Source organism: Colossoma macropomum, unplaced genomic scaffold, assembly GCF_904425465.1.
Source record: "Colossoma macropomum unplaced genomic scaffold, Colossoma_macropomum, whole genome shotgun sequence".
NCBI lineage: Eukaryota > Metazoa > Chordata > Actinopteri > Characiformes > Serrasalmidae > Colossoma > Colossoma macropomum.
Window position 1 is genome coordinate 18,567,316 of NW_023494796.1, and position 26,977 is coordinate 18,594,292.

The 26,977-nt window shown below is 37.0% G+C and overlaps 2 protein-coding genes across 4 annotated transcripts in view; both read right to left on the bottom strand.

Moving 5' to 3' along the window:
- rbm47 (RNA binding motif protein 47) overlaps window positions 1-9,906 on the bottom strand; it is a 65,901-nt gene extending 55,995 nt beyond the window's left edge. The window contains exon 1 of the mRNA XM_036583048.1: window positions 9,818-9,906. The gene's annotated coding sequence lies outside the window, so the exon portion shown is untranslated. The remainder of the gene's footprint in view (window positions 1-9,817) is intronic.
- Window positions 9,907-12,158: 2,252 nt separating this feature from the next.
- Window positions 12,159-26,126, bottom strand: lap3 (leucine aminopeptidase 3). 3 transcript variants are annotated; one of them, XM_036583054.1, is made up of 14 exons: window positions 25,928-26,126; window positions 25,673-25,788; window positions 24,473-24,527; window positions 21,716-21,821; window positions 20,332-20,491; window positions 19,457-19,621; window positions 17,842-18,000; window positions 16,808-16,932; window positions 16,156-16,244; window positions 15,954-16,056; window positions 15,660-15,739; window positions 14,620-14,732; window positions 13,716-13,903; window positions 12,159-12,366 (listed from the first exon to the last, which is right to left on the bottom strand). In XM_036583054.1, the coding sequence occupies exons 1-13, from the start codon at window positions 26,027-26,029 to the stop codon at window positions 13,717-13,719; spliced, it is 1,560 nt and encodes a 519-aa protein (XP_036438947.1). In that variant the 5' UTR covers window positions 26,030-26,126; the 3' UTR covers window positions 12,159-12,366; window position 13,716. The 3 variants fall into 3 exon arrangements, with proteins under 3 accessions (XP_036438947.1, XP_036438946.1, XP_036438944.1); XM_036583053.1 differs by having other exon boundaries at window positions 13,673-13,903; XM_036583051.1 differs by lacking the exon at window positions 12,159-12,366 and having other exon boundaries at window positions 13,498-13,903.
- Window positions 26,127-26,977: the final 851 nt, after the last annotated feature.

The following is a 26,977-nucleotide window of genomic DNA, read 5'->3' on the forward strand; positions in this document are numbered from 1 at the left end:
TTATACATTATATAAGAGAAATAACAGTTTCAGGATGTTGTGCATTCCCCCATTTTTTTCAAAAAAAGCTTGAACAGACTGTACAAATGGCATATGTTAAATCAGATAAAATACCACAAGCAACTCATTTGGATAAAAGGCTCTAGGATCCTGCAAAATTTCATGGTTCTAGCCTCAAAGCTAGTAGTGCTGGAAATTTTAGACCACAGAACAAGAAGGAGATAATAAGAACAGTAACTTTTTCAAGCCAACTTAACCAGGCACTTCCTACAGTACTTCACCACATTTGATCCTGTAATGGTACTATTTTGAGTATAATTAAATCATAGTTATGTGTATGATTTTCTTTACATGGACTCACAGGCCACAATGAAAACGCAACCATCGCTACCTCTGTTAAACATGCCAACTTGCATCTTACAGTGGAACTACATTAGTCTATAGAGTGAGAAAACCTCCTGATGATGTATCTTGAAGATGGAAGGAACCTCTGTAAAACTCCAGCTACTCTGGGGTCTTTTTTTGTTACCGCCGAGTTTAATGAATCTGTCCCATTGACACTTACTTGAATAATCTTTACCTGTATGTGTATCTGTATTCAAGTGAATGGTCACTACACTGGCAGTGCTGTTAATGAAGGAGAGAATTTCAGTGTTCTTTCCACCCCAGATTCCAAGGAATATCACAATCACAATATGTAGCAGGACAAAAGCAATATGATACTTTGTCCATACTGTGCTGCCCTAGAACACAAGAAAGACAAAGCTACAGTCATGCAGCAGTGAAGGAAAATAAAGGGGGGCTAAAGGAGGTATGTTCTAATGAGTGCTTTTGTTCTGGGCTGGGGGGTCGACGTGAGACTGGCTGTTAGAATGTTAATCTGTTTCAAGCCAGTCACAAAGATGGGAGGGGGGCTCACACACACACACACCACACACTATTCAGCTAAGGCACACACCCCAGCATGGGACCATTTAAAGTACACGCAAATAAGAACATACATGCCATAACACAGCCCCCCCGTGTGCACACTCACACAAACATACAGCGTGAGTGGGCTCATTTGTGTGCAAAAGTTTGAACAACCCTAGACAAATGAATGTTCTGTTGATTTCTAAGTGAAAATAAGTTAACTCATCCTTTGGAGCACAATTTCTATTTTTTGCAGAGTTTACCATGTTGGGGAAAAAATCTATGAAATTTAAACTGTGCCATAACTTCCACAGTCGTCATATTTTATTGTTCCACTAATATGTGCAATTCAGCAAGAAAAGAGTAAATGTGCATTAAACTGTTGGGAGGAAAAATAAACATAAAATGTGAGATAAGCAATATTTATGGCTTGTTTAAGAGATATTTTACGTCATGTGGTTTTTAATGTACAAGCCCATTTCCAAAAAGTTGGGATGCTGTGCAGAATGTAAATAAAAATATGCAATGATATGCAAATTATGTAAACCACATTTTTGAAGGAAAATAGTACAAAGACAACATATCAAATGCTGAAACTGGCAAATTTTATTTTTTTCTGAAAAATATATGCCCATTTTGAATTTGATCCCGGCAACATGTTCCAAAACAGTTGGGACGTGGGCACGTTTACAACTGTGTTGCATCACCTCTTCTTTTAACAACACTCCGTAAGTGTTTGGGAACTGAGGAGACCAACTGCGGTAGTTTTGAAAGTGAAATGTTTTAATAATCTTGTTTGATATAGGATTTCAGCTGCTCAACAGTTCGGGCTCGTATTTTTCATTTCATAATGAACCAAATGTTATCAGTGGGTGACAGTCTGGACAGCAGGCAGTTCAGTTTAGAACTCGGACTCTTTTAATATGGAGCAATGCTGTTGTAATACATGCAGAATGTGGTTTGGCTTTCCCTGAAAAAGACATCATCTGGATGGCAGCATATGTTGACAAAACATGTAAATATCATTAAGCATTAATGGTGCCTTCACAGATGTGCACATCACCCATGCCATGTACACTAATGCACCCCTATACCATCATGAATACTGGATTGGACTGTGCACTGATAACAAGTTGAGTGGTCATTAACCCGGAGGACGCAGTGTCCATGATTTCCAAAAAGAATTTCAAATGTTGATTCGTCAGACGACAGGACACTTTTCCACTCCCCCTCAGTCCATTTTAAATGAGCTTAGGCCCAGAGAAAGCGGTGGCATTTCTGGATCCTGTTTATGTACAATTTCTTCTTTGCGTTTTAGAGGTTTAACTTGCATTTGTGGATGCAGTGATGAACTGTTTTCACAGACAGTGGTTTTCAGAAGTGTTTCTGAGCCCATACAGTGATTTCCACTACAGAATCATGTCTGTTTTTAATGCAGTGACATCTGAGGGCCCAAAGATCACAGCCAGCATATACTGGATTTTAGCCTTGTCCCTTGCATACAGAGATTTCTTCAGAATCTCTGAATCTTTTAATGATATTATGCACCGTAGGTGATGAAAAGCAAACGAGCTTTGTTATTTTACATTGAGAAACATTATTCTCGAACTGTTGCACTATTTGCCCGCTTAGTCTTTCATAGAGTGGTGAACCCCTCCTCATCTTAACTTCTGAAAGACTCAGCCTCTCTGGGATGCTCTTTTTATACACAATCATGTTACTGGACTGTTGTCAAATCAACCACCAGGTGCTTTTTTAGCATTACACAACTTTACCAGCCTTTTGTTGCCCCTGTCTCAACTTTTCTGGAATGTGTTGTTGGCATCAAATTCAAAATTCAAAATACAAATATCAACATTTGATATGTCTTTGTACTAGTTTCAATGAAATACAGGGTTTAAATGATCTGCACATCATTGCATTTTATTTTTATTGACATTTTACACAACGCCCCAACCTTTTTGGAAATGGGGTTGTAAATTCAGCAAATAAATGGCCACTATGGGGCCTGCAGGCTTCTCAGGGAACTTGTCCTATTGGGTTCCCCAGTAGCACAAACAAAGACAAGCACAAAGATTTTGCCTTATTAATGGGAGATCAGAAAACTGGGAGCAAAAAACGCTGATACCTGATAATATCAGCTGATAGACTTTTATATGTCAATTTTATACACTCTCAGAAATAAAAGTACAAAACTGTCGCTGGGGAAGTATACCTCTCGTCCTTGGGGCGGTTCCCTCATAACTGTACCATAATCCACTGAAATTATACTTTCTAAGTTGTAATGACTCCACACACGCCGTCTTGTCTCTAGGCTTTTTATTTTAATGTTCTGTTTTAAAACATTAGTTTATGAAAATTACAATTATGTACATTTTTTCACTGGGAAAAACTTCAAAAAACAGGGGCATGTACGCACCCTCCCTACTGTGAAATTATCCATTCCACTGGTGGGATGGCCACTAGGGGGGCACTGAAAGTGAAGCTATGCAGGGAATGTGTCATAGGTTTTGCCTTATTATTGGGGGATTGAAAATTTGAAACCCGGCATAATACAGGTTTAGATACTCAGACTGTGGTTAATCCAGGTTTAGATAGTCAGGCTGTGATTAATCCAGGTTTAGATACTCAGGCTGTTATTAATCTAGGTTTAGATACTCAGGCTACAATTAATCCAGTCTTACATACTCAGGCTACAGCTAATCCAGGTTTAGATACTCAGACTGTGATTATTCCAGGTTAAGATACTCAGGCTGTGATTAATCCAGGTTTAGATATTCAGGCAGTGATTAATCCAGATTTAGATATTCAGGCAGTGATCAATCCAGGTTTAGATACTCAGGCAATGACTAATCCAGGTTTAGATACTCAGTCAATGACTAATCCAGGTTAAGATACTCAGGCTACAGCTAATCTAGGTTTAGATACTCAGGCTACAGCTAATCGAGGTTTAGATACTCAGATTGATTAATCCAGGTTTAGATAGTCTGTGATTAATCCAGGTTTAGATACTCAGGCTACACTTAATCCAGGTTTACATACTCAAGCTGTGATTAATCCAGGTTTAGATAGTCAGGCTATTATTAATCCAGGTTTAGATACTCAGGCTACAATTAATCCAGGTTTACATACACAGGCTATGGCTAATCCTGGTTTAGATACTCAGGCTACAGCTAATCCTTGGACTGTGATTAATCCAGGTTTAGATGTTTAGTCTGTGACTAACTCAGGTTCAATACTCAGGCTACGGCTAATCCAAGATTAGATACTCATATTTATTAATCCATGTTTAGGTACTCAGGCAGTGATTAATCCAGGTTTGGATACTCAGGCTGTAATTAATCCTGGTTTAGATACACAGACTGTTAATAATCCAGGTTTAGATACTCAGATTGTTATTGATCCAGGTTTAGATACTCAGACTGTTATTAATCCAGGTTTAAATACTCAGACTGTTATTAATGCAGGTTTATATACTTAAACTGTGATTAATCCAGGTGCAGATACTCAGGCTGTGATTAATCTAGGTTTAGATGCTCCATCTGTGACTAACTAAGGTTAGACACTCAGGCTACGTCTAATCCAATGCTCAGATTTATTAATCCAGGTTTAGGTACTCAGGCAGTGATTAATCCTGGTTTAGATACACAGACTGTTATTAATCCAGGCTTACATACTCAGGCTATGGCTAATCCTGGTTTAGACACTCAGACTGTGATTAATCCAGATTTAGATTCTCAGATTGTTATTAATCCAGGTTTAGATACTCAGACTGTTATTAATCCAGGTTTAAATACTGAGACTGTTATTAATCCAGGTTTAGATACTCAGGCTGTGATTAATCCAGATTTATATACTTAAACTGTGATTGATTCAGGTGCAGATACTCAGGCTGTGATTAATCCAGGTTTATTAAAGCATGTACACATTAAAGCTTGACATTTATGATGAACAACCAATCGCATGAAACATGAGTTGCCAAAGAAGGAATAATAATTAATATTACCTTAATATGCAGAAAGTAAAGCATTTATAATGGTAAAAATGCAATGCTGTCTCCGTTGCCACCAGGGTTAGATCCAACTAATCTTAAAGTCAACTCGGTAAGCAAGAAATAACACATTTTGAGGCAGTTACGAGTGCTAAGAAAGTTATCTGTGAAATTAAGCTGTAACTTATTAGAACCCCAAACAATCACCCAATCATCAGCAATACTCGAATTAGCCAGTTATAAATCGATATCATTAAAACAGTTTGTGGTAGTCGTTGTTATTAATAATTTACTGTGGTTCCAGGTTTCTCCTGGACACCCACAACCATCACATGGATTTATTATTGCTCGAGGACAAGTTTGGACATGGTTAAATGAACACATTAACATACATAAAACCATTACTTATTCTATTAATGTTATTTGTATTTATTGCAGTATTAGTGTTTTTCTGAGCAAATAAACATATACAGACCATAAAAAATAGCTTTTTGGTTTAGATTTTTCTTAGAGCCTAAAACTTTCGCACACTACTGTAATTAACTATAATGCATGTACTAAGATTTTCTAACCCAAACCTTATTCACCAAAATAAAATGTTTTTATCCTTCCTAAATTTTAAAAATTTAACCAAATTTTTGTCCTGAAAATGTACAAAAACAAACCCACACGTATCACTAGACTAGAGTAGTTGTTATCTGATGTCACTGACCACAACCCCCCCGCCTTAAAGAGAAAACACAGAGTTGCAAAAAAATACATTTATCTTCATGACCTTGTCCTTTGACTGCACTTCTGAACAAAAGGAGTGTTACCATGAGTGCTTTCTGACTAACACACACACACACACACACACACACACACACACACAGACTGGCTGGCTCAAATACACTGAAATAGCTACCTGATGAGTTAAAGAAAAACAACTTCCTGGAAAAACAGAATGAGTTGAGAGCTGGCCCCAGTTTTTGGTTAATCCTAATCTACAAAATGCCCTACTTCCTGCGAATCAAACCCATAAGCCAATCAAATTTTACCATTCCATGGCTCAATCCCAAATCTACCTAATCCTGAACTGCCAAACTTCCGCTTGACCCTGACCTACCAGACCTGACGCAAACAAACTTCGAAAAACAAAACCTGATGACTAAAAGCATGAAGCAGCCTCAAGACTATCCCGCTGATCTCTACATGAAGTTGCCAGTTTATTTATCATCAACTGAATACAAAAAAGGGGACTGTATTCAAGTGTGTAAAACCTGATAAAATGGCCAGTGAGTACAGATACTGGGTGGGTAATATGACGATATGTTACCGTTATTGTGATAAATGACTCCATAGTGTCCCTTATTCATCAACATTGCGTAAAAAGAGCGCAGAACTGACCGCCTTTAATGACGTTCAAAGTACTCTACATCTGATTCATTGAACTTTCATACGTTGCAGCAAAAGTGGAGCGTCAGTGATGAATCAACTTCAGTGTGTGAAATTAAGCACCAGTCTACCAGTATCTCATTTACATATCATTTACATATGAGTTACACCCTAATTCATACAGATGTTTCAGTAGTAAGCCAATTAAACAACAGCATTCAGCAGCTCATGAGCCAATGGCTGTGCTCGTAGGCAGGGTTTGAGGTCGAGCAGTGAGTACACTGCTCCCCCTACTGACCAAACTTTATAGTGTTAAAATTACAACGACTGGAGAGAATAAAATGTGAAATAAACAAAAACTCTTGTGATTGTGTGGTGTGATTATTTTCATAAATATAACATACTTAAACACTGTTGTATTACAGTGTATAAGATGTGCCTACACTTTGTTATTTGTTGGGGGGTTGTTAGTTGTATTAAACAAAAGCACAGTGTGATATGTCTTTCAATGAAACATAGAACAATTGCAGCATTTGTTTATAACAATGTGCATGTAATATTAGTATATCCTCTTCTGTACTGGGTTGCCATGTACACAGATATTTAGAATTAATGTTATTTTCTATTTTTAGTCTTATTAGTGGTATTATAGATGATACTGAGAATAGTTTTGGTTAAGTAACCGCAAATCAAGCATTTATGTCAGGATGTTTAAACTATTACACTCACTATTCACACACAGATCTGAGTTTGACTGTACAGATGCACCAAAGAAGAAACTGATAAATAAGAAAACCACTGGTGAAATGTACACTCAAATTACAAACAGATCTAATCATACGCAACTCTAAGGAATAAAGGCCAATATGCTTTTAACATAATCACTGGTATTGTTAATAATTCTAGAACGCTGAACCTCTGCATGTGTTATAAAATGGATCTGCCATATAACTCAATTAGATCAACAACATTAACAACCAGTGTCGATTAGCTGATTTGGTTGTAGCTTTTTTTCTTTGTAGAGTTATTATTTTTATTGGTGTTATAATATTTTAAAAATCATTTTACTGTTTTATCTGTATTATTATTGTCTTAGTGTTGTTTTCTATTTTCTCTTTTTCTTACCTTTCGTAGTTGTTTTATTTATTTTTATCACTATTGTTCTTAATAGTTTCATTTGATTGTTTTGATGCGTTAATCTTACTTGTCTTAAAGTTTTCTAATAATAATAATAATAATAATAATAATAAAGGGTGGTTGATTGTAACTACATGAATTGCATAGAAACGAGTAGCTGATGCATATTAGCTCATTATGACATCATCTTATTAGTTTTACAAATACCTCTTTGATTTTCCTTCTGCACCTTTTTACAACCACTGATGTTCAGAAAAAAATATATAGCTTTTTATTTTTTTTTCTGAGGTTTGCAAGTTGGTAATGTAAAAATGTAAAAAAAATGCACCAGCAAAACAGAAATATATTGCATCTCATGGAAATGTCTTTAAATATCAAGTAAGATTTCTGCTATATCACCCACCCTTAGGTGTACCTAATACCTAGCAGCTTGGTATAGTTTTCATAGTTGTTACCATATGTGCTGCAATGTAGAAAGATATTTAAAATATCTTTAACGATACAAACCCATTTCCAAAAAAGTTGGGACGCTGTGCAGAACATAAATAAAAAGAGAATGCAATGATATGCAAATCATGTAAACCATATTTTTAAAGGAAAATACTACGAAGACAACAAATCAAATGTTGAAACTGAGAAATGTGATTGTTTTTCGAAAAATATACGCCAATTATGAATTTGTTGCCAACATCACGTTCCTAAAAAGTTGGGACGGGGCATGTTTACCACTGTGTTGCATCACCTCTTCTTTTAACAACACTCTGTAAGCGTTTGAAAACTGAGGAGACCAACTGCTGTACTTTTGAAAGTGAAACGTTTTCTCCTTCTTGTTTGATATAGAATTTCAGCTGCTCAACAGTTTAAGGTCTCCTTTGTTGTATTTTTCATTTCATAATGAACCAAATGTTATCAGTGGTGACAGGTCTGGACTGCAGGCAGGTCAGTTTAGCACCTGGACTCTTTGTCTCCTGGACTCTTTGTCTCTTGTGGTTTGGCATTGTCTTCCTGAAATAAGCAAGGGCTTCCCTGAAAAAGACGTTGTCTGGATGGCAGCATATGTTGACAAAACGTATATATCATTCAGCATAAATGGTGCCTTCACCCATACCATGTGCATTAAAGCACCCCTATACCATCATGAATACTGGCTTTTGAACTGTGCACTGATAACAAGCTGAGTGGTCTTTAATCCAGAGGACACAGTATCCATGATTTCCAAAAGGAATTTCAAATGTTGATTTGTTGGACCACAGGACACTTTTCCACTTCACGTCAGTCCATTTTAAATGAGCTCAGGCCCAGAGAAAGTGGCAGTGTTTCAGGATCCTGTTTATGTACGGTTCCCCCGTCTCAACTTTTTTGGAAACGTGTTGCTGGTATCAAATTCAAAATGGCATATATTTTTCAAAAAAGCAATACAATTTCTCAGTTTCAACATTTTATATGTTGTCTTTGTACTATTTTCAATTAAATATAGGGTTGAAATGATTTGCACAGCATTGTTTTTTTTTCATTTACATTTTGCACAGCATCCCAACTTTAAGTTGAAGGTAACCTGTCCTCCTCCACCAATCACTTACTGTTCATATGTTTATTAAAGTGACAAAAACTTTTGTATATTCAAGACATGTCTCATGAAAACTTTGGCTGATACTGATTTCAAAGAGCTAAACATTGACAATCGATAACATCAGCTCACAGACTTTATACTCAGATACTTTTAAGCAGTGCTTTACTTACTGATATTTGCCAATTTTCACACTTCATAAAGTCAAATAAGCAAGAGAAACTTACTGTCTTAGGATGCATATCCTATAATTTCTTTGTTCACTTAGGATACTTATGTAGTTTTATGAACAAAAAAAGGTCATCATTCACTTCTACATGACCATTTTTAACCTCTCTTTATCCCTCAGAATTAAACAGGCTGTTCTGTTTCAGTGCCTTTAAGACTGAATACCAACAAATGAACTGTCCACAGGACTTCAGTATGAATGGGCGAAGCTAAATCGTGGTAGGCTGAAAAGGTGAATATATGTGAATAAGTTGGTTCTTGTGACTTTGGAGAAAGTGAATTCAAAACGGGCTGTTTTGGGAGCACAGTGTCCATGAATATCCTGGGCAGTAAATGATATGTTTTGAAACTTTAACAATGTTTACATACTACTTCAAACTCCTTTATTATTTAAAACAGAACAAAAAAAAATCTGTTTTTCCTTTCTATGGGCTCTTTAAACAGTTTAAATATTGCAGCATTGAGGTGGGGGCTACCCAAAAAGTTTTTAGGTATGTGATAAACATGAATCTCTATCAACTTAATCAGAGAGCATGTACTCCTGTAAAGATGTGTGGGTGTTTATGAGTGAGAGAAATGCTGAAGTTAAAATCACGGCATGTACGCACCTCCCTACTGTGAGGCTTTAAATCCGTGATCCGTTGGAACAGTCGTCCTAGTCTCTGCCACTGCTTTGCCACAGATTAACAGTTTATTGCACAAATTCCCCATCAGCTTACAAAGTGACCTGCCAGTCCACCGTTTCTAAACACAGACACACACACACACACACACACACACACACACACACACACACACACACACACACACAGCACCTGCAAGGCATTTGAGACTTTTTTATGCACATAACACATTTCCTGTATATGAACGTGTTCAGTCGATACCACTCAGTGAGCTGTCAGATTCAGCAGTGTTGTTGAGCTGCCTTCTAGTGCTTACAGAGAGATTCTCAGCTGGTGACAGCTTCAGGTAAATTACACATCCATATGCAAAAGCTTGAACACCTCTGGTGATATGTTTTGTTGATTTCCAACTGAAAATAAGTCCTCTACAGAGAGGGCATTTTCAGTAAATGTTAGTGCACAATTTTCGCAGAGTTTTGAGTTTAATATATTGAAAAATGTAAACTTTTTACAGGCAAAATTGTGTTTTATTTTTCAGCCAATATGTTAAATTCAGCAAATAAAGTGTTCACCGCAGAGGATGTGAACCTATTTTACTTCAACAAAAGATGCCATTTGACCAGGGCACCCAAACCTTTGCAAATGACTGTATGTACACTACTTTGATATGTTTAGAATCATTTGGCCTCATTCACCAATATCTTCTTGCGTAAAAATACGTTATTGAGAAAAGCCCTAAGAAAAAGTCTACGTCATATTCACGACTTGTTCTTAAACCACAGAACTGTTCACACCTTTGTGCTCTTGAGTATGTGTAGATTCTGTTCGTACCTAAGAACAAATCCCAAATAAGAAAGCACTGGTTAATGTCAGAATCTTTGCATTTTGTAAGAAGAAATGTCTTTTTTGACAACATGAAAACCAGCCGCCTGGTCAGCCTATAACAGTTTAGCCTCCCCCACTCACACCGAAGTAATAAAGAGTGTTTCAGCCCAGACTGTTTTTGAATCAGATACACAGTACAGGGCGGAACTGAGCAGAGCAGAACAAATCAGTCTTACAGACACAGCTGTTTAATTCTAAAGGATAAAGAGAGGTTTGAAAATGGTAGTGTAAAAAATTAATTATGGCTGCTGTTGGTACAGAAACCCAAGCAAACACTATATGTGGACCTCAGAGGGAAAAAAAAAAACAAAAATAGATCAGGGGCCTTTAAAAATTGTACAAAGTGGAAATATGCAGCTTGAATCCACCAGAAATGACATTTTAAACATATTTTAGATTCAAAGGTTTTTCTAAATAGTATGTTCCCTCATTCTTACTTTGTGTTCTTTTTGACTATTTCATAATACTTACAGCACTGAAAGTCAAGATCAAGTGCCAAATGGTTCTAGGGAGTTTCATGTGTTTACAGTATTCAATTTGAGTTCTGACATTTCCATTTATTGCAACGTTTACTCAAAACATTTAGCTGGGGCCTGTCCCACCAAGCAAGTTCGACTTGGACAGGGTTCCTGACTCAGTAGATTCACAAAACCTAACAAATGCAGCCACGTTTAACGCCTTTTACAACAACAGTTACCGGTTATCTTTCTCTGTTAATGCAGGTTTAAGCACTCAGGCTATAATCAGGGCTGGACTGGAAAATAACTGACTGTTACTGAAGTAGCTAATGCAATAGCACATTAACATTAAGCTAGACATCTGTAGCCTTAGTGTACACGTAGACTGAATGGACAGGATAGCGCTGTAGTTCGCTGCTCTGATAGCCAAACAAATTATACTTTCATTTTCACTTGATTAAGTAATCTTCTATTTTATATAGAATGACAGCTATTATAAATACAATTAACTTAAGACTAAGAACATTGGGCCTCATTCACCAACCCTGATTTTGTGAAGATTCTGATAGTCAAGCAGGTGGTAATAAGGTGCTAACAGTTCTGTGACTTTAGAACATGTCATGAATCTGATGTAGGTGTTTTCTTAAGACCTTTTGCAAGAACAAATTTATTTTGTTTTATTTTATTATATTTATTATATTATTTATTTTATTGATAAATTGGTGAATGAGGCTCATTTTCTTTTTCTTTCACAATAATAATAATAATAATAATAATAATAATAATAATGTTATTTCTAGGTTATTTCATACTAAGCAAAATGATTGCTATATATCATAAATGCTGTTTTATATTCGAATACTGGCTCTTTAAAAATCATATGAAATTATTCAGTTGTGTCCATATCAAGTTTGACATAAATATAAACTGAAAAATGAACATTTTTAGACCATGTTATTTGACACGGGTAATACATTTATTTTAGGAATTTACATAGGAGCTGATATGAAGTGCTATAGTACCAAGTAACAAAAGTTACATTCTTATTTCACAGTTTGGCTTTAATTTTGTAAGGAATTTTTAATATTTTTTTTGGTGTTACAAAAATCGAATGACAGCAGCATTTTATTGTGAGACCTGGTTCACACTGTCAGGTCGTCGTCAAGTGCTGAACTAGATCAGCTGGAAAACCTAAAAAAAAAAAATAATAATAATAATAATAAAACAAAAAAAATCACAGACCAACAACACAGTTTAAAACAGTTCAAATTATATTGGGCAGTGAGTATTATAAATATACATAATAGCTGAGAACCAACAACATGAATAATAACCGTCATAAAAATGGACAAAACGGAATACTAGAAGTAACAGTACACACGGTTCTGTGCAAAAATCAGAAACCACCCTTCATTCATATAATTTCCAGTCACAATTTAGTTAAGTACAAGTTAATTGTTCAAGAGATATTTCTGAGGAGATTAAATAGAAGATATTTGAAGCTTTCGTCTATGAGAGAGAGGAGAAAATCAACCTGCATTCTTCAGATCTGAAAAAATCCACAGGTTTCCATCCTTCCACTGTGAGAAGACAACTCAGCGCTATCAGTCTAAAAGGACATGTAGCTGTCAAGAAACTGTTACTGAGAAAAGAAGAACATCTGTGAATTAAATAAAGAAGCTACTGGAGTTCTCAGAACAGTCCAGACCCAAACATCACTGAATGTGCTTGGGATTACTTTGAGATGTAGAAATTGCAACTTCTAAGACTGAACTTTGGAGATATATCCCTGCAGTTTTCTTTCACTGTAAAGAATAGATGTACACACCTAAATCTCATAAAAGCTCAAAAAATACTAAAAATTATAAATAATAAATGCTAAAAAATAAATTCAGACTGGAAATTATATTAATGAAGGGTGGTCCCTGAATTTTGCACAGTACACATGATTAGCTAAATCTGTGACAATAGTTGTGTCCAACTAATAATGAACTCATCTTTCATCAACACAATCTTCAGTCCTCAGGGCATCAGTAATGGAAATGACTGACTTTTAGTGTCTTGGAAGACCAAGAACATAGTTAAAATAGTTTAATTACATGATTAAATTCCTAATTAAGTATTAAATGACATACATTGTCATAGTGCCTAGCCCTCTGGTTGATGAAATTACGCTTAACATTATTGGCTTAGTTTAATGTAATGACTGCAACATTCATCATTAACCCTGCCACACAGGTTTTTATAGTGAGAGAAATTCCATAATAGCAACATTTCACTACAAAGAAGGAAAGAAAAAAATAAACAACAAAAAAAACATTGTCAAGGTTATCTAGTGGATGATTTATTCATGTGGTCACTTGGTATACAAAACTCAAAATTGCATTACATTTGTCTGTAGGCTTTCATAATTTTAAAAATGACCCCTAGCTCTAACTTAAAAAAAAAGACATTTGCTTGTGGATGGTAATTGACAATGATTGTGCATCCCAATCACCTTCTTCTGTGCTCTTGAGTGATCAAAGTCATGCATGGGTCACCTTAAGGCTCAGTGGCCAAGATAGCCGCAAACTCAACGAGTGTCCGGGTGGGTCTCCCAGACATTCCCTTCCGCAGGTACGGAACCTCGTCCTTATTGGTCATCACGCCAGCAATATCTAGATGAGCCCAATGGTTGGCTGTCACAAACTCTCGCAGGAATGCCGCAGCTGTACAGGCTCCACCTGAGCTGTTGGGAGCAATAAACAAACAAGAGCGCTGTGACTGGGGTGCATCGATATCATTTTGTTCTGATCAAATATGAGTACATATTTCTTGCTTTGTTTTTTTAGAACAGTGACAGCAGGAGTCACACAGAGGCTAATGCATATGAAAAGCTCACTTGTTGAATTTTACATCTTGTTGGAGTCTTTTGATTGGCTGGTTGAGCTGTAGTTCAATGTCCTCTAAAGCCAGACATACACTGTGTGATTTTAGAAATCTTGTTCTTTGATTACTCACACAGTATGCTGATTATTTATATGCAGACAGTTAAAATACTATATTCATTTTTTTTAAATACGGTATTCATTTTTATACCCTGCAATTCTTTTCAGTCACAAAAAGGCAATAACCTAAGTGGCCAGAGACAACATGGCCTCGGATGGTCAAGTTTTTCCCCCAACTAAGCAATGAGAGCTACCAGATTTTTCAACTATAGTCAGACGTTTTTCTTGCGAGACTACAGCAATGCTAACTAGACAGCTAATTAATTTCACCCACTCCATACATGAAACTTTCATGTGTTTTAGTGCAGTGTAGTTCCACGTCTGTCTGTGATGCATGTTTATATGTGAGTTAATTCATTTAGGAGCATGTGTGATTGCACTGACTGTGTGCTCTCAATATTGCTGACCTCTTGTCATGGTGAGCGTGCTCATGTGCTGTATGTGCATGTACATTTACCGGCTATATTTGCCGATGTTGTTCAGGTCTGCCAGAGCACTTTCTGTGACTTGTTTGGTGTAGTGCTGAAAAAGCGGCATCCTCCACACTCTGTCACCCGTGATGACACTTGCCTGCGAATACACACACATACACTAGACCATTAAAATCCAAAATCTAGAATCGATATAAAAGACTAAAAATAGATAGATTACCAACAGGCTATTTAATGTACACGGCATGGCAAAACGTACATGGACCCCCTCTCCTAATTTTTAAGTTACATTGCTAACAGGTGTATAAAATCAAGCACACAACCATGTAATCTCTATACAGAAAGACTGGCAGTAGAATGAAGAGCTCAGTGACTTTAAATCTGGAACTGTCATTGGATGCTTTGTTAGATCTGCCGGCTTAACTGTAAGTGCTATTATTGTTGAACGGAAGCATCTAGGAGCAACAGCAGCTCACTATCTTGCAGTCTGATGGACGAATCTGGGTTTGGTGGATGCCAGGAGAATGCTACCTACCAGAATACATAGTGCTAATAGTTTGGTGGAGATGGACAATGGTCTGGTGCAGTATTACAGGGTTTGGGCCTCTTAGTTCTAGTAAAGCCTAATGTTAATGCTACAGCATACAAGGCCATTTTAAACATTTATATACTTCATGGCAACAGTTTGAGGAAGGTTGTTTTTACAAAGCGAGGTCCATAAAGACATGGTTTGATGAGTTTGGTGTGGAGACACTAGAGTGAACTCTGCAAAGAGCCCTGACCTCAACGCCACTGCAGTGAAATGGAACATCTATTGAGAGTCAGGCCTCCTTGTCCAACATCACTGTCTGACCTTTGACTGAGTGGGCACAATTTCCCACACACACTCAACAAAAATCTTGTGGAAAGCCTTTCCAGAAAAGTAGAACCTGTTATAGCTGCAACTCCATATTAATGCCTATGGTTTGGAATGGGATGTCCAAGAAGCTCATAATATAGATGTGACAGTCAAACGTCTACAAGCCTTTAATCATATAGTGTATATGTCTGATTCTTATCAGTTTACCTTATGGAGCTGTTCCCAAAGCCAGTCAGAGTTAGTGAAAACACCCGCAGCAGCAGAACCCAAGGCTACATCCATAGCACCTGTCAGATAAAAAAAGATTATGGCTATGTGGGGAAGCCTATGCGACTTATATATGCAGTAAAAACTATAGCGTGATTAATTACACTTTTAACATTTTTAGATTGTATGTCTATAAAAAATATCTTTAAGTAGTTGGACGGCTCTGAGAGAGCTAAATGTAAATATATTTTTGCATGTGTGTTTGTGAGAGTGAGAGAAAGTGTGATTATGTACCTGTAAGTGTAGCAGCATTGACTACAGCCCTAGGATTGAAGCTATGAGCATAGCACAAAGCGTCAGCCAAAATAAGACGGCCCTCGGCATCAGTGTTATCAACCTATCAGAGCAAAGCAAAGCACATCGCATTTAAATTGTTTTAATAAAATTGTGTGGCATGTGAAGACATCGATGGTCAGTCTATAGCATGCGGAAATACCTGAATGGTTTTGCCGTTCTTGGCACACACCACATCTCCAGGTTTGTTAGCTTTCCCGCTAGGCATGTTCTCACAGAGGGGTGTCAAGCCTGAGTCCAAAGAAAAGCAAGCAACAAGGCTTTTATTAGTGTTATGTATAGCAACAGGTAAGTTTTATTATTAAGCACTGTAAACTAAACCCTCAAGATGAAAAGATAAACTGTCAAATACGGAGTAGACCTGTATATATATATATATATATATATATATATATATAACAATTTTAGGGGTACCTCAATATGTAAGTGTTCTTTTAACCATTTCTAACCCTTGTAGTTCTCATCCAACACCTTGTTTGGTTGATCACTACCTCTTAATGTTAAATTCATTGTCCCTGTGATGAAATTTAACAAATCTATGTGATGGCTGGAGTGAAGAAATCTAGAACAAAACTTTGTTTTTCAAACTAATTAGCAAGTTATTAGGTTCTTTACTGAAAAAGAAAACTCTATTTATGTTTATTTCCATTTCCATTTCCATTCTGATTATTCATGGTGTTTATACAGTTTAAAACACACTTATTGGCAAGATAAATGGTTTTAAACAATGTGATTATCTACCTACTTTGCACAGTACTGCAAGGTGACGTAAAGATCAAGTAAAAAAGGCAGACCTATAATGTTGATTGGCAGTTTCAGAGCAGCTGCTGTGACAATAGCAGAACACACAGTAGCAGCTCCACCCATATCCGCCCTCATGGCATCCATTCCAGATGAGGGTTTCAGCGAAATTCCACCACTGAGAGAAACATTCAAAAACACTTTATTTGTAAAAGTATAACAAACAAACCAAATGTAGCAGTGAAATAGTAAGTACATGAGACCTGGGCGATGGGGAGATGTAATCTGATATCGTCGATGATGGAAAAGTAACCCGATGGTGATGCGTAAAAGGCGATAATCGCCATTTTGGGAAAAGAACTGAGAGGGAACTAGAGAGGATTCATTTACTGTTACACAGTTTGTAAATATGTTGCGAAATTGGGGTTTATGTCTAAGAAGTGTGCACCCAACAGTCAAGTTTTTTTTCTGTTTGAGAGAAAGAGAGAGAGAGGGAAAAGAAGCTATAGCGAAGAAGCAGTAAGAAGTTGTCTATTTTGTTCTCTCTGCCACACACTGTGATATTGGCTTTCCCGCACGGCTCTTCACTTTCTACTTATTTAACGTAAAGCAAAGTTTAGTGCAGGGAACCGAAAATAAATGATGTTGTGCTTTATAACTTCAACTTGCGTCAGTGTGACCTGCATGTTGGCTCTGAACCTGGAGAGAAATGTGAAAATTCAAACAAGAAGCTGGAGAATGAGAAGCTGACTTTAGCCTCTTAAAAAAATCAAATGCTAAGAGAGACTTTACAAGAAACTATTCTACTCTTGCGGAAAAGTTTCCTGCCGGAGATGTGAGAAAAGTGATTATAGCTGAGCTAAAGCTTAAAGCAGAGCAAAGAAAGTCTGTTTTTGTTTTTATTGTATTGTTTAGCCTATACTAGTACATTAGCACATACAGAGACAAATTTATCGTCAAGATGTTAAAATGGACATAAAATGTTGTGGCTCCCAAGGTGGTTTGATTTTTGTTGAAAGGACAAAATGGCTCTTCTTAGCATTTGGGTTGCTGACCCCTGGTATAAACTATGTGTTAAAAATGTTACCTGTCGAAAGTGATTCCTTTGCCGACCAGCACTAGAGGAGCTTGGCTGGAGTCTGGGCTTCCAGTGTAATGAAGTTCCAGAAAGACAGGGGGCTCCTCTGAGCCTTTGGACACACTGAGAAAGGCCCCCATCTGCTCGCTCTCTATCCATGACTGGGGTCTGAGAATGACAAAGCATCAACAGTACAATTACAGTAACATCAAAAGCTTTTGTGAGGCCTTGTACCTGTCAGTCAACCATCTCAAAAATCAGTGACATGGTCTGATTTCAAATTACTTTTGATCATCCCTAATGGTTATACAATATGTGGCTCACAACTTGCACACACTGTATATGCAATAGGGATACAAGACGTATTGTTTGTTACTCATTACAATGCTATTTGCAATATGTAAATCATCCCTTTAATAAGGCTCTGAACATCATAAACAGATATGCCCAGATAATGTTATTTAGCCATTTTTAAGAATCTAAGGCAAAACAGTCCCCAAAGAAACCATATTTTACCATGATCAACATAACATATAAAAACTAAGAACACACCTGTTGCTTCACTGGTGGTTTTGGACAGTAAATAAAATGGCTATATTTGTGTTGTAGACACTGTGACCCCTAGTTTCCATCACCACCACTGTAAAGAAAGTCAGTAAGTTTCTCTACAAGGAACCATTACACATTAAACTCATCTGAAAGATTCAACACAGCAGCAGAACAGTAGGTTCTTGCCTGGGAACAAATGCAAATTGTGGAAGCCACTCAATTTTGTTGTCTTTTAGAAGAATAAGTTGCAGTGTTTAAAAGAACAATAACAAAATCATCATCGCTACACAATGACTTTGATGTAAAAGGTCCCCTGCGTTAAAAAAAAAAAAAAAAAACTTTGTGCGAAGAGAACATACCACACCTGTTGCCCATTTACATCCAATATCTAGGTCTCTCCTACCAAATTCTGTTTTTTACACTCATGTGCTTAAATGAAATATAAACTTTACTGTAGAGAATTTGTACAGTGTTCTCATTAAATATGACACCTTTCCAAAATGGTTTATTGGGAGGTTAAAAAGGAGACCCCTACCCCCTAAGCCCACCATGACTGACGCAAGAGTAGTGTTTTTTCCGTTTTGTCAGTTTCTTGAATCATGACTGTTTAAACATTAGCTTGTGCCAGACTTTATTCTTCTTTAGTCTGTTTGTTGTAGATGTTTTTTTTCTGTCTTGATGATGCCTAATTTTATAAAGAGCTCAGATTCATTTGGCATCCCAAGGACATTATTCCAGAAGGGGAGAGTGAGATACGGCCCATGATTAACTTCTTGTGCTTCTAGGACAGGATGAGTGAGACATCAAGTAGGCTATAACCGTAACAGCTAGACAGAGTACCGTAAGTACCGTAAGTACCGTAGACAGATAAATGACAAATGATACATAGATACAGAAAAAAAAGAACGGTAATAATAGCTGGAAAAAAATATACAGGGACAATAACAATGCTGCAAATATGTAAATAACACCTCACAGATATCTTTACAGCCAGAATGATACTGTGTATCTAAAATTACGAGCTACTAATGTGGAGTAACATAGAAAAAATATACAATGACAGACAAATCACTACCTTTTATGAATGATCACTCTGTCTGAGAAGGGTGATAGCTTCTGCTCTATGGTTTCAGCAAAAACTGTTGGTGTAATGTGATTGGCTGGGGCCTCCATCAATCTTCTGGCCAGGTTCTGCCCTTCTGCATACAGAATGCCCTTCTCCCACGCTGCTGTATCTGCACTGAACAGTTAACAAAGAAACTCATATGAATTACATGTGAATAGAACCTAAAAACGGCTTAAAATGCACTGATCTATATTACTTGTGACATACAATTCTGTCAAAATAAAAGTCTAAAGGTTATTTTGAATTGCAAAAAAGACTTTTGTTTCTATCCCACTACTGTGTAAATAGTTTCTCCAGTCATGTTTGTGTTCAAAGCATTTTATAAAAATAAGTATAACACAAATGAACACAGATTTAAGATTTCATGATGCACTGAATTGTTTACTAAAGAACCATAACTAAATTGAACCATTTGAGGTCACAGACTGACATCTTTAGAAGCAAATGATTTCCAACTGAACTTACAATTACAGGCATTTGCAAAAGTTTGGGTGCCCCTGGTCAAATGACATATTTTGTTGATTTTCTAACTAAAATGAGTGAACAAATCCTCTATAGAGTCCTACTCTACTCAATTACTATTCATTTGCTGAATTTAACATATTGGAAAGAGTGAAAACACAAAATGTGGCCTGTGCAAAAGTTAAAGTACATTTTATGTTGTATGTTTTACTTTTTCAAATATATTAAACTTAACAAATAAATAAATGTTGCAGGACGACACCTTGTTCAAGTTGTGTTTGATGTGTTAACTTATTTTCACATTCAACCTTTTGCATGACACTGTACATTCATGGCCATTACGTAGGACTCATTCTCAGTACCTGCCGTGTAGCTGTGGCGTGACACGGAACTTCTTCTTGCTCTTGAGCTCGTCATACTCAAACAAGCTGAGCACAGCGCCCTCTGCTGCTGACTGACCGTCACCACAGGGGTCAACCTCCACTTCAGGTATCTCCAGGTCCTGAAGCTGCCTGCAGCCCGCTGCCATGCAGATAAACAGTAATAAAAATGTATGTTCAACCAGGTTTCGTAATGTTTGCCTTCTCTAATGTCTTTTTGTCTCATACACAGAGATTCTCCTTTTCCTGGGATGCTGAGCTCTGCCAGAAAGTACCGACAACTCTAATCTAATGCACTTGTATCTATAAGAAGCTTACTGGCAGTTTTAAAAGCTGAAACAGTTGTTTCAACACAGAACAACACGGCACTCCAGAAGTATTTCTTGCAACTCTCAAAAATAAACAAACAAATGGTGCGCTAGCAGGGTATCATTGTATATCTTGTCTTAAAGGCCTCATATCTTTGAAAATAAATGAGCTTCATGTAGTATGTAAGTCAAAAGTACATACAGTCCATATGTGGGAAATAAGCTGCAAAAACCACCTGTGTTGAATTCACTGTTTTTGTGATGTCATAAAACTAACCTTTTTACATAATTCCACCTATTCAGCATACAGCCATTTAGCACCCCCCATTTATTTTGAATATAATAATGAGTAATAGGGAGTTTTTTTAGCCTGGACTGCTTTTTGAATAATGTACGATCAGGTCAGCCAATCAGACAAAGGGTCATTTACAAATATCAGTCTTAAAGGCGCAGTAGCAAAAACTGCCCTTTTGAATCTAAGGTTACAAAAAGAGGTTAAATATATTTATGTAAAAAGTGAAATATGTCTCTTTTTGGTAGACAAACGCACACAAAACAGTAAGAGGAAAAATGAAGTACAATAAAAAAAAAAAAATAGGATATAGGCTCTTCAATCATCTAACTGAATGTAGTACCGCTCAGATTTTACATTTTGGTGGTAAAACAGTTGTTTAAAATGAAATGTCCGTGTTTAACTAGACAAGCTTTTGCCGCTGTTCTTTCATGTTGCACTAAAGTGTACAAAAGTTTCATGTATTGAGCTGCAGGCACAAACCACACAAACACCATTTGCTTTCTGTTTGGGTACATCTAACACATGTATGTTTATTCCACAGCAACAACTGCTGCTCAGATTTTTACCTTAATATTACTGGGCTTATCATGTTTGGATATTGTAGGCTTTATTGAATTTCTATAGCTTGCACCCTTGTACTGAAAAGGTAAGCCCTGAGCAAAATACTAACACTATTAATGTTTTTTCCATGTAATTCAGCCCTAATAGAAGTGAGATGGATAGATGTACCTGTGGAAAGAGGGGAGATTTGGGACACACATACCTGACACAGCTGCTCGGATATTTTCTTTGCAGTTATCCCAGTTCTCCTTCCCACACACGCCGACTCCTTTCTTACCAAGACCCACTACTGCTACACTAGAGATGTCCTGCGTGAAAAGATATGAAAAATGGATAAATATATGAAGAAAGCTTCCACAATGACTCCTCTACCTTTTGAACATATTCATAATAACATAACAGTCGTATGCAAATATGTGAACACCTCCTGGTCAAATGTTTTGTGAATTTCTAAGTTAAAATTAACACATCCTGTACACTGAACTTTAAACATGGCATTTTCCTGCTACTTTTAGTGCACAATTTCTGTTTATTTGCAGAGCTAAACATATTGAGGAAAAAAACATAGAAAATGTGTCACACATTTGCACAGGTCACAATGTATGCTTTATTTTTGTCCAATATATTAACTAAGTCAATTTAAAAAAATGGTTGAAGCAGTCCAGAAGGCAAGCGAGCAGGATCTTCCATGGTAAGTGCTTGCTACGTTTTATTACATATCAGCTTTGTCCCACCTTAAATTTAATGAGGTGTTAAGTTTCTGACACTCACTGTATCTTTGATTCACACCCTGACAAATAATTTCAGGGGTTTTAAAGGAGCTACACTTTTTTGCTGTTTTGTAACAGTAAACTAATAAAATAAAATGGTCATAAAGAGCTGACATCCAATCAATAAATAGTGAATATGCAATTTATGCAGCCTGTGCACACTGACTGTTGTTTACAGACTGTCTAGAATTAGTCTAAATCTTGCAGACAATCAAGACACTGTGAAACCTATGGTGGGACAAATTATATGCATGGCTGTTCATGAATTAGTTAGAAATTTGGCACAGATAAATGCGCTCAGTTATTTTTACATTTGCATCCATTAGTGCCACAAACTGACCTTTTTCTAGCCCATCACTGTGTAAAATCTGAATATATCCCTAACACATATACAGTGGGGAAAACAGGTGTTCAACACTTAACAATTTTTTTTATCAGCAACAAACTGAACCAGAGTATCATATTGTCCAGCCCTTTTACACAAATTCCTCACTTTTAAAAGCATGAAATATCAATAGCAAATGATAAAGTTCTTCTAAAAGAGGATCAGTCACGCTATCAAATAGCCTTGATCAATTTTCCAGCCCTCTAAACAGACATTCAGAACAAAAAAAAAACAAAACACATTTTTGGTATACTTCTAAAGATAGAGTTTTTTTTATCCGAGAACCTATAAAACTTTATTCCTAGAGTTCCTTTGGACTGTTACAGCCCCTGGGGCATGGCTACATCTACAGTGCACAGCATGACCAATGAGCACAACAAGCGCAGGTCATTAAGCTTTACAACTTCGTAAAGATCTGCAATGTCTGTGGAGTTAAGATACATTTTTACTCAGAGTCAGCCAATATGCCAACTTGCATGAAAAAGTATGAGAAACACTCAGGTACATTTGTTTTTCATTCAGCTGAGCTCAAAACTGCACTGACTGTTTTATTCTCTTCCACGTCTCTTTCATCACTTACAATGTGAAAATGATTTGGTTTTCTGGGTTTTTCGGTCCATGAAGCCTATTTCTGTCTCTTGAAAAGAAAAAAAAAGGCCACATACAATGTTGTAATAATGAGAGTGTTTCTCACAATTATGAGAAGCTAATTATTACGAGATACTAGATCCTAATTATGAAAGAATGTCATTACTGTGATTTACTTAAGTCATAATTATGATAAGTCAAAATTATAAGATTCTATGTCATAATTACGAGAAAAGTTGTAATTATGAGATACTAGGTCTAAGTAATTATAAAATTGTAAATCATAATGACATAGTAAGTTAATCCTGTAAGCCTATAAATCATAATAATGACACTGTATGTCATTATTATAAGACAATACATCATAACTATGGATCTGTTTTAATTATAAGATAGTAAGTCATAATTACAACATAAGTCATAATTAAGAAATAGCAGGTCTTAATTATGAGATCGAATCTCTTAAGAGTTAGCAAGTCATTTCTGAGATACTAAGTCATAATTATGACATATTAAGTCACAATTACAAAATACTAAGTAGCAATTGTAAGATGCTAAGTCATAGTTATGGTACACTCATTATTATGTACTTAATAAATGGCTATTTTATTTTAGTGGTGAAAACTTACTTACACAGTCACGCAAGGTAACTGGAGTGTTTCTCTTTCTGTTTAAAACATCACTGGTACGGTTCTACCTTGCTTTTATTCCTCTAAGGTGGTTTTGATGGTAAAAAGTAGCGATGGTACAAACGAGTGAGACGAATGTTACAATTCCTCTGAAACTTCTGTTTACCAAAACAGTTTGAAACACATTTTATTAGCAATGCCAGTCAATTTGTGCCCTTAATGCTGCTGCGTTCTATAATACTGATTATGTGTTTTAGGCTTGTGTATCAGCTGATGGAGCGCTGAAATTTAAGCTTTAAAACTCTTTTTGTCAACTCAATTTGGGAAAGTAATACAACTCCTTTTTTGGTCTTTACAGATGGTTTCACTTCTTATTATTTTCCTGATTCAGAATAAGCATCACTAGTAAAGAGCACATTTTTTTCAAACCTCCAGATTGACGCAGCACCTGACACCTAAAAAAAAAATAGCCAAATGTGACGAAATCACATTCAGCTGAATCAGCTGTGACCGACTGCTATAGGTCATTAGGGAAACAACAAACTATAACAAGCGAGTCTCAAAAACAGTGATCACTGTTATCATACCTGATGTAAGCCGTAGAATATTCTGCTCTTTCCACTTTTCAGGGGCGGTCCGGATCTGCCAGAAGATATGAGAATCATGAGGAGACTGGTGGGCCCACACAAATGCTTTCATGTAAGGTTGTATCAGAATGTGTTACCACCCCTGTAGTTTGGTGCACTTTAGCAGCTGCCATGCACAACCAACTGAACCAAATGAAAAAGACAACATCACAAAAACCCAAACTGTGGGGTGGACTTTAGCAAACAAGCCAGGGGTGTATTTCACAAAGCAGACCTTCAGTTTAGCCAGATAACTTAAGCCCACCGTCTACCCTGTCCAACATGAAAGAGCCTGAGGAACATTATTAATGGACAGTTCTCATCTTTGGGCTTAAGTTATCTGGCTCACTGGGAAATCCTGCTTCGTGAAACACTTGCAGGTACGAAAACAGCAAAGTAGTGAAAATCTTTAAACATTAGCCCTAGTCATCACTTAGCACTACTCCACCAACTTCAAAATGTCTGCACAAGTCAATTTTTGAGATGTAAATTATGTGTTTTAAAGAAACTTACCAGCTCTGATTTCTTTACAAGGCTTGTGATGTCTAATAAAGCCATGACACAAACACTGCAATTTTGTTCACTATCAAAAAACAACAGTAAACCTACATGTCCTCTGAGTTTTTACTGATGGACTGATGATGGTAAAATAGTTGTAAATCAGAAAAAGTTTTCTTAGGGTGCCTTGTAGCACCTTGCATGTACCTCTCTGCCGTGAATGGATTAAACGAATAAATTTTAATTTTCTGCTTTTAGAGGCATCAAACGCTTTGGATGTCTGGTTCCTATCACCAACATTGTGAACAATCCTGACTCAACAAGCTTTTCTATGACAAAGCATTTCACAACAAACCCCTCTGACTTTGTTCATATTATAGTGACTTGGTTCTGCAGAAAAATTCAGAACTTACTCTTTTAACCAGGAGTGTTTTAGCACAGAATGCCATTTACATACATAAGTCTTAAAGGGTCCCTGCAGCCAGACTAGCAAAGAGTCCTACTCTGATGATGAACAGAAGGTAAGAAAAAGTTCTGAAACACTACAAGGCACAGTGACAAATAGAGAGTCTGGAACATGAATTACGACTGTTTCGGCACAAAAGTCCGGGTGGGGGGCGTCAAATAAAAGGGATGTGGGACCTTGAAATTGCAGCTACTCACATTGACAGCAAATCACTAAGTTTGCCTGAGACGGATCTGTCAAACGACGCTGCTAGATCAGTGAAAAGGATGCCGTCGTCATCTTTCTCCTTCTCATATACACCAAGGACCAAACCCTGGAGCACAGACACACATACACACGCGTGCTAATGTCATTCAGAGGTAAGTGAGCCTTCATGTCAGTCAGTAACAAAATCAGAGAACGAGTCTCAATCAGGCCTCCTCAAGTAACTTAGCCGACGATGCTAAACTTACTTTTCTAGCGCTCGAGGCGCGCCTGGACGCAGAGAACAGTCGACAGTTTTGTCCCCGGACTCCGGAGACAAATATTTTTCTAGAAATATTTTGTAGAAGCATTTTGTGTCAACCGTGGCCGTCAGCTCCAGTCCCGCCGCTCACGCCTCCTTGTGCAGCACGATAAAAAAGTTACCTTGAAAAAATGTGCCGTCGCGTCTAGCGCGTCATTAAAAAGCGACTTGCCTTTTTCATCTGCTGATCTGGTCAGAGCCGATTTAAGGGGAGTCTGGCCACGTCCTCACGCATTTTTACGTCTCTCCTCGAAACGACCTACTGATGCATCCGAACGCTCTTAAAGTTTCCCCAGAGCCCGTTTAACGGGAGCCTGGCCACATCCTATTCCTCCCGCAATATCAAAAACATGACTGCAAAACGCCAGAGGGCGCCGGCTAGCGAGTCCTCAATGAATGGGGTGAATGAAGATAAACGGCTGAAAACGGAAAGTTAAAATAGTTATGCGCCATTTGTCGTGGAACTTACTTTAATTTTAGAAATTAGATGGACGTATTTCACTAACAAAGCAAAGAAAACTTATCAGTATGTTCCTTTTTACTACAGCAAACCAGTTTTAGGCAGGAAGACGCTAGCATCGCAGCTACTGAGTGCTGATTGGTTGGCATTACTGCAACCGAGTGCTGATTGGTTGGTGTTACTGCTACTGTGTGATTGGTTGGTAAGTGAAGAAGCTCACTGGCTGAGTGAAGCGGTTTGTTCTCACAGACATCATGAACCTACATTTATAGCACGCCGTTATAAAGTCTTTGTAACTACTACTTAATAAATACAGAAGTATAGCGCTGTTGTCGGAAGAAAACCTCGTATCTCCATTTTTGACGTTTTACAGTTTTTGACATAATTTGAAAATAAAATACCTGCTGCCTTTTACATTGTGTGTAAATTTCATGATGAATGGACTAAAAGAAATGAAAAAGTCTAGTTCCATTGACTTACATTAAAATTAAAGTAGGTTTATTCCTTCTCCTGTAAAGTTACCATTTTGGAGGTTTT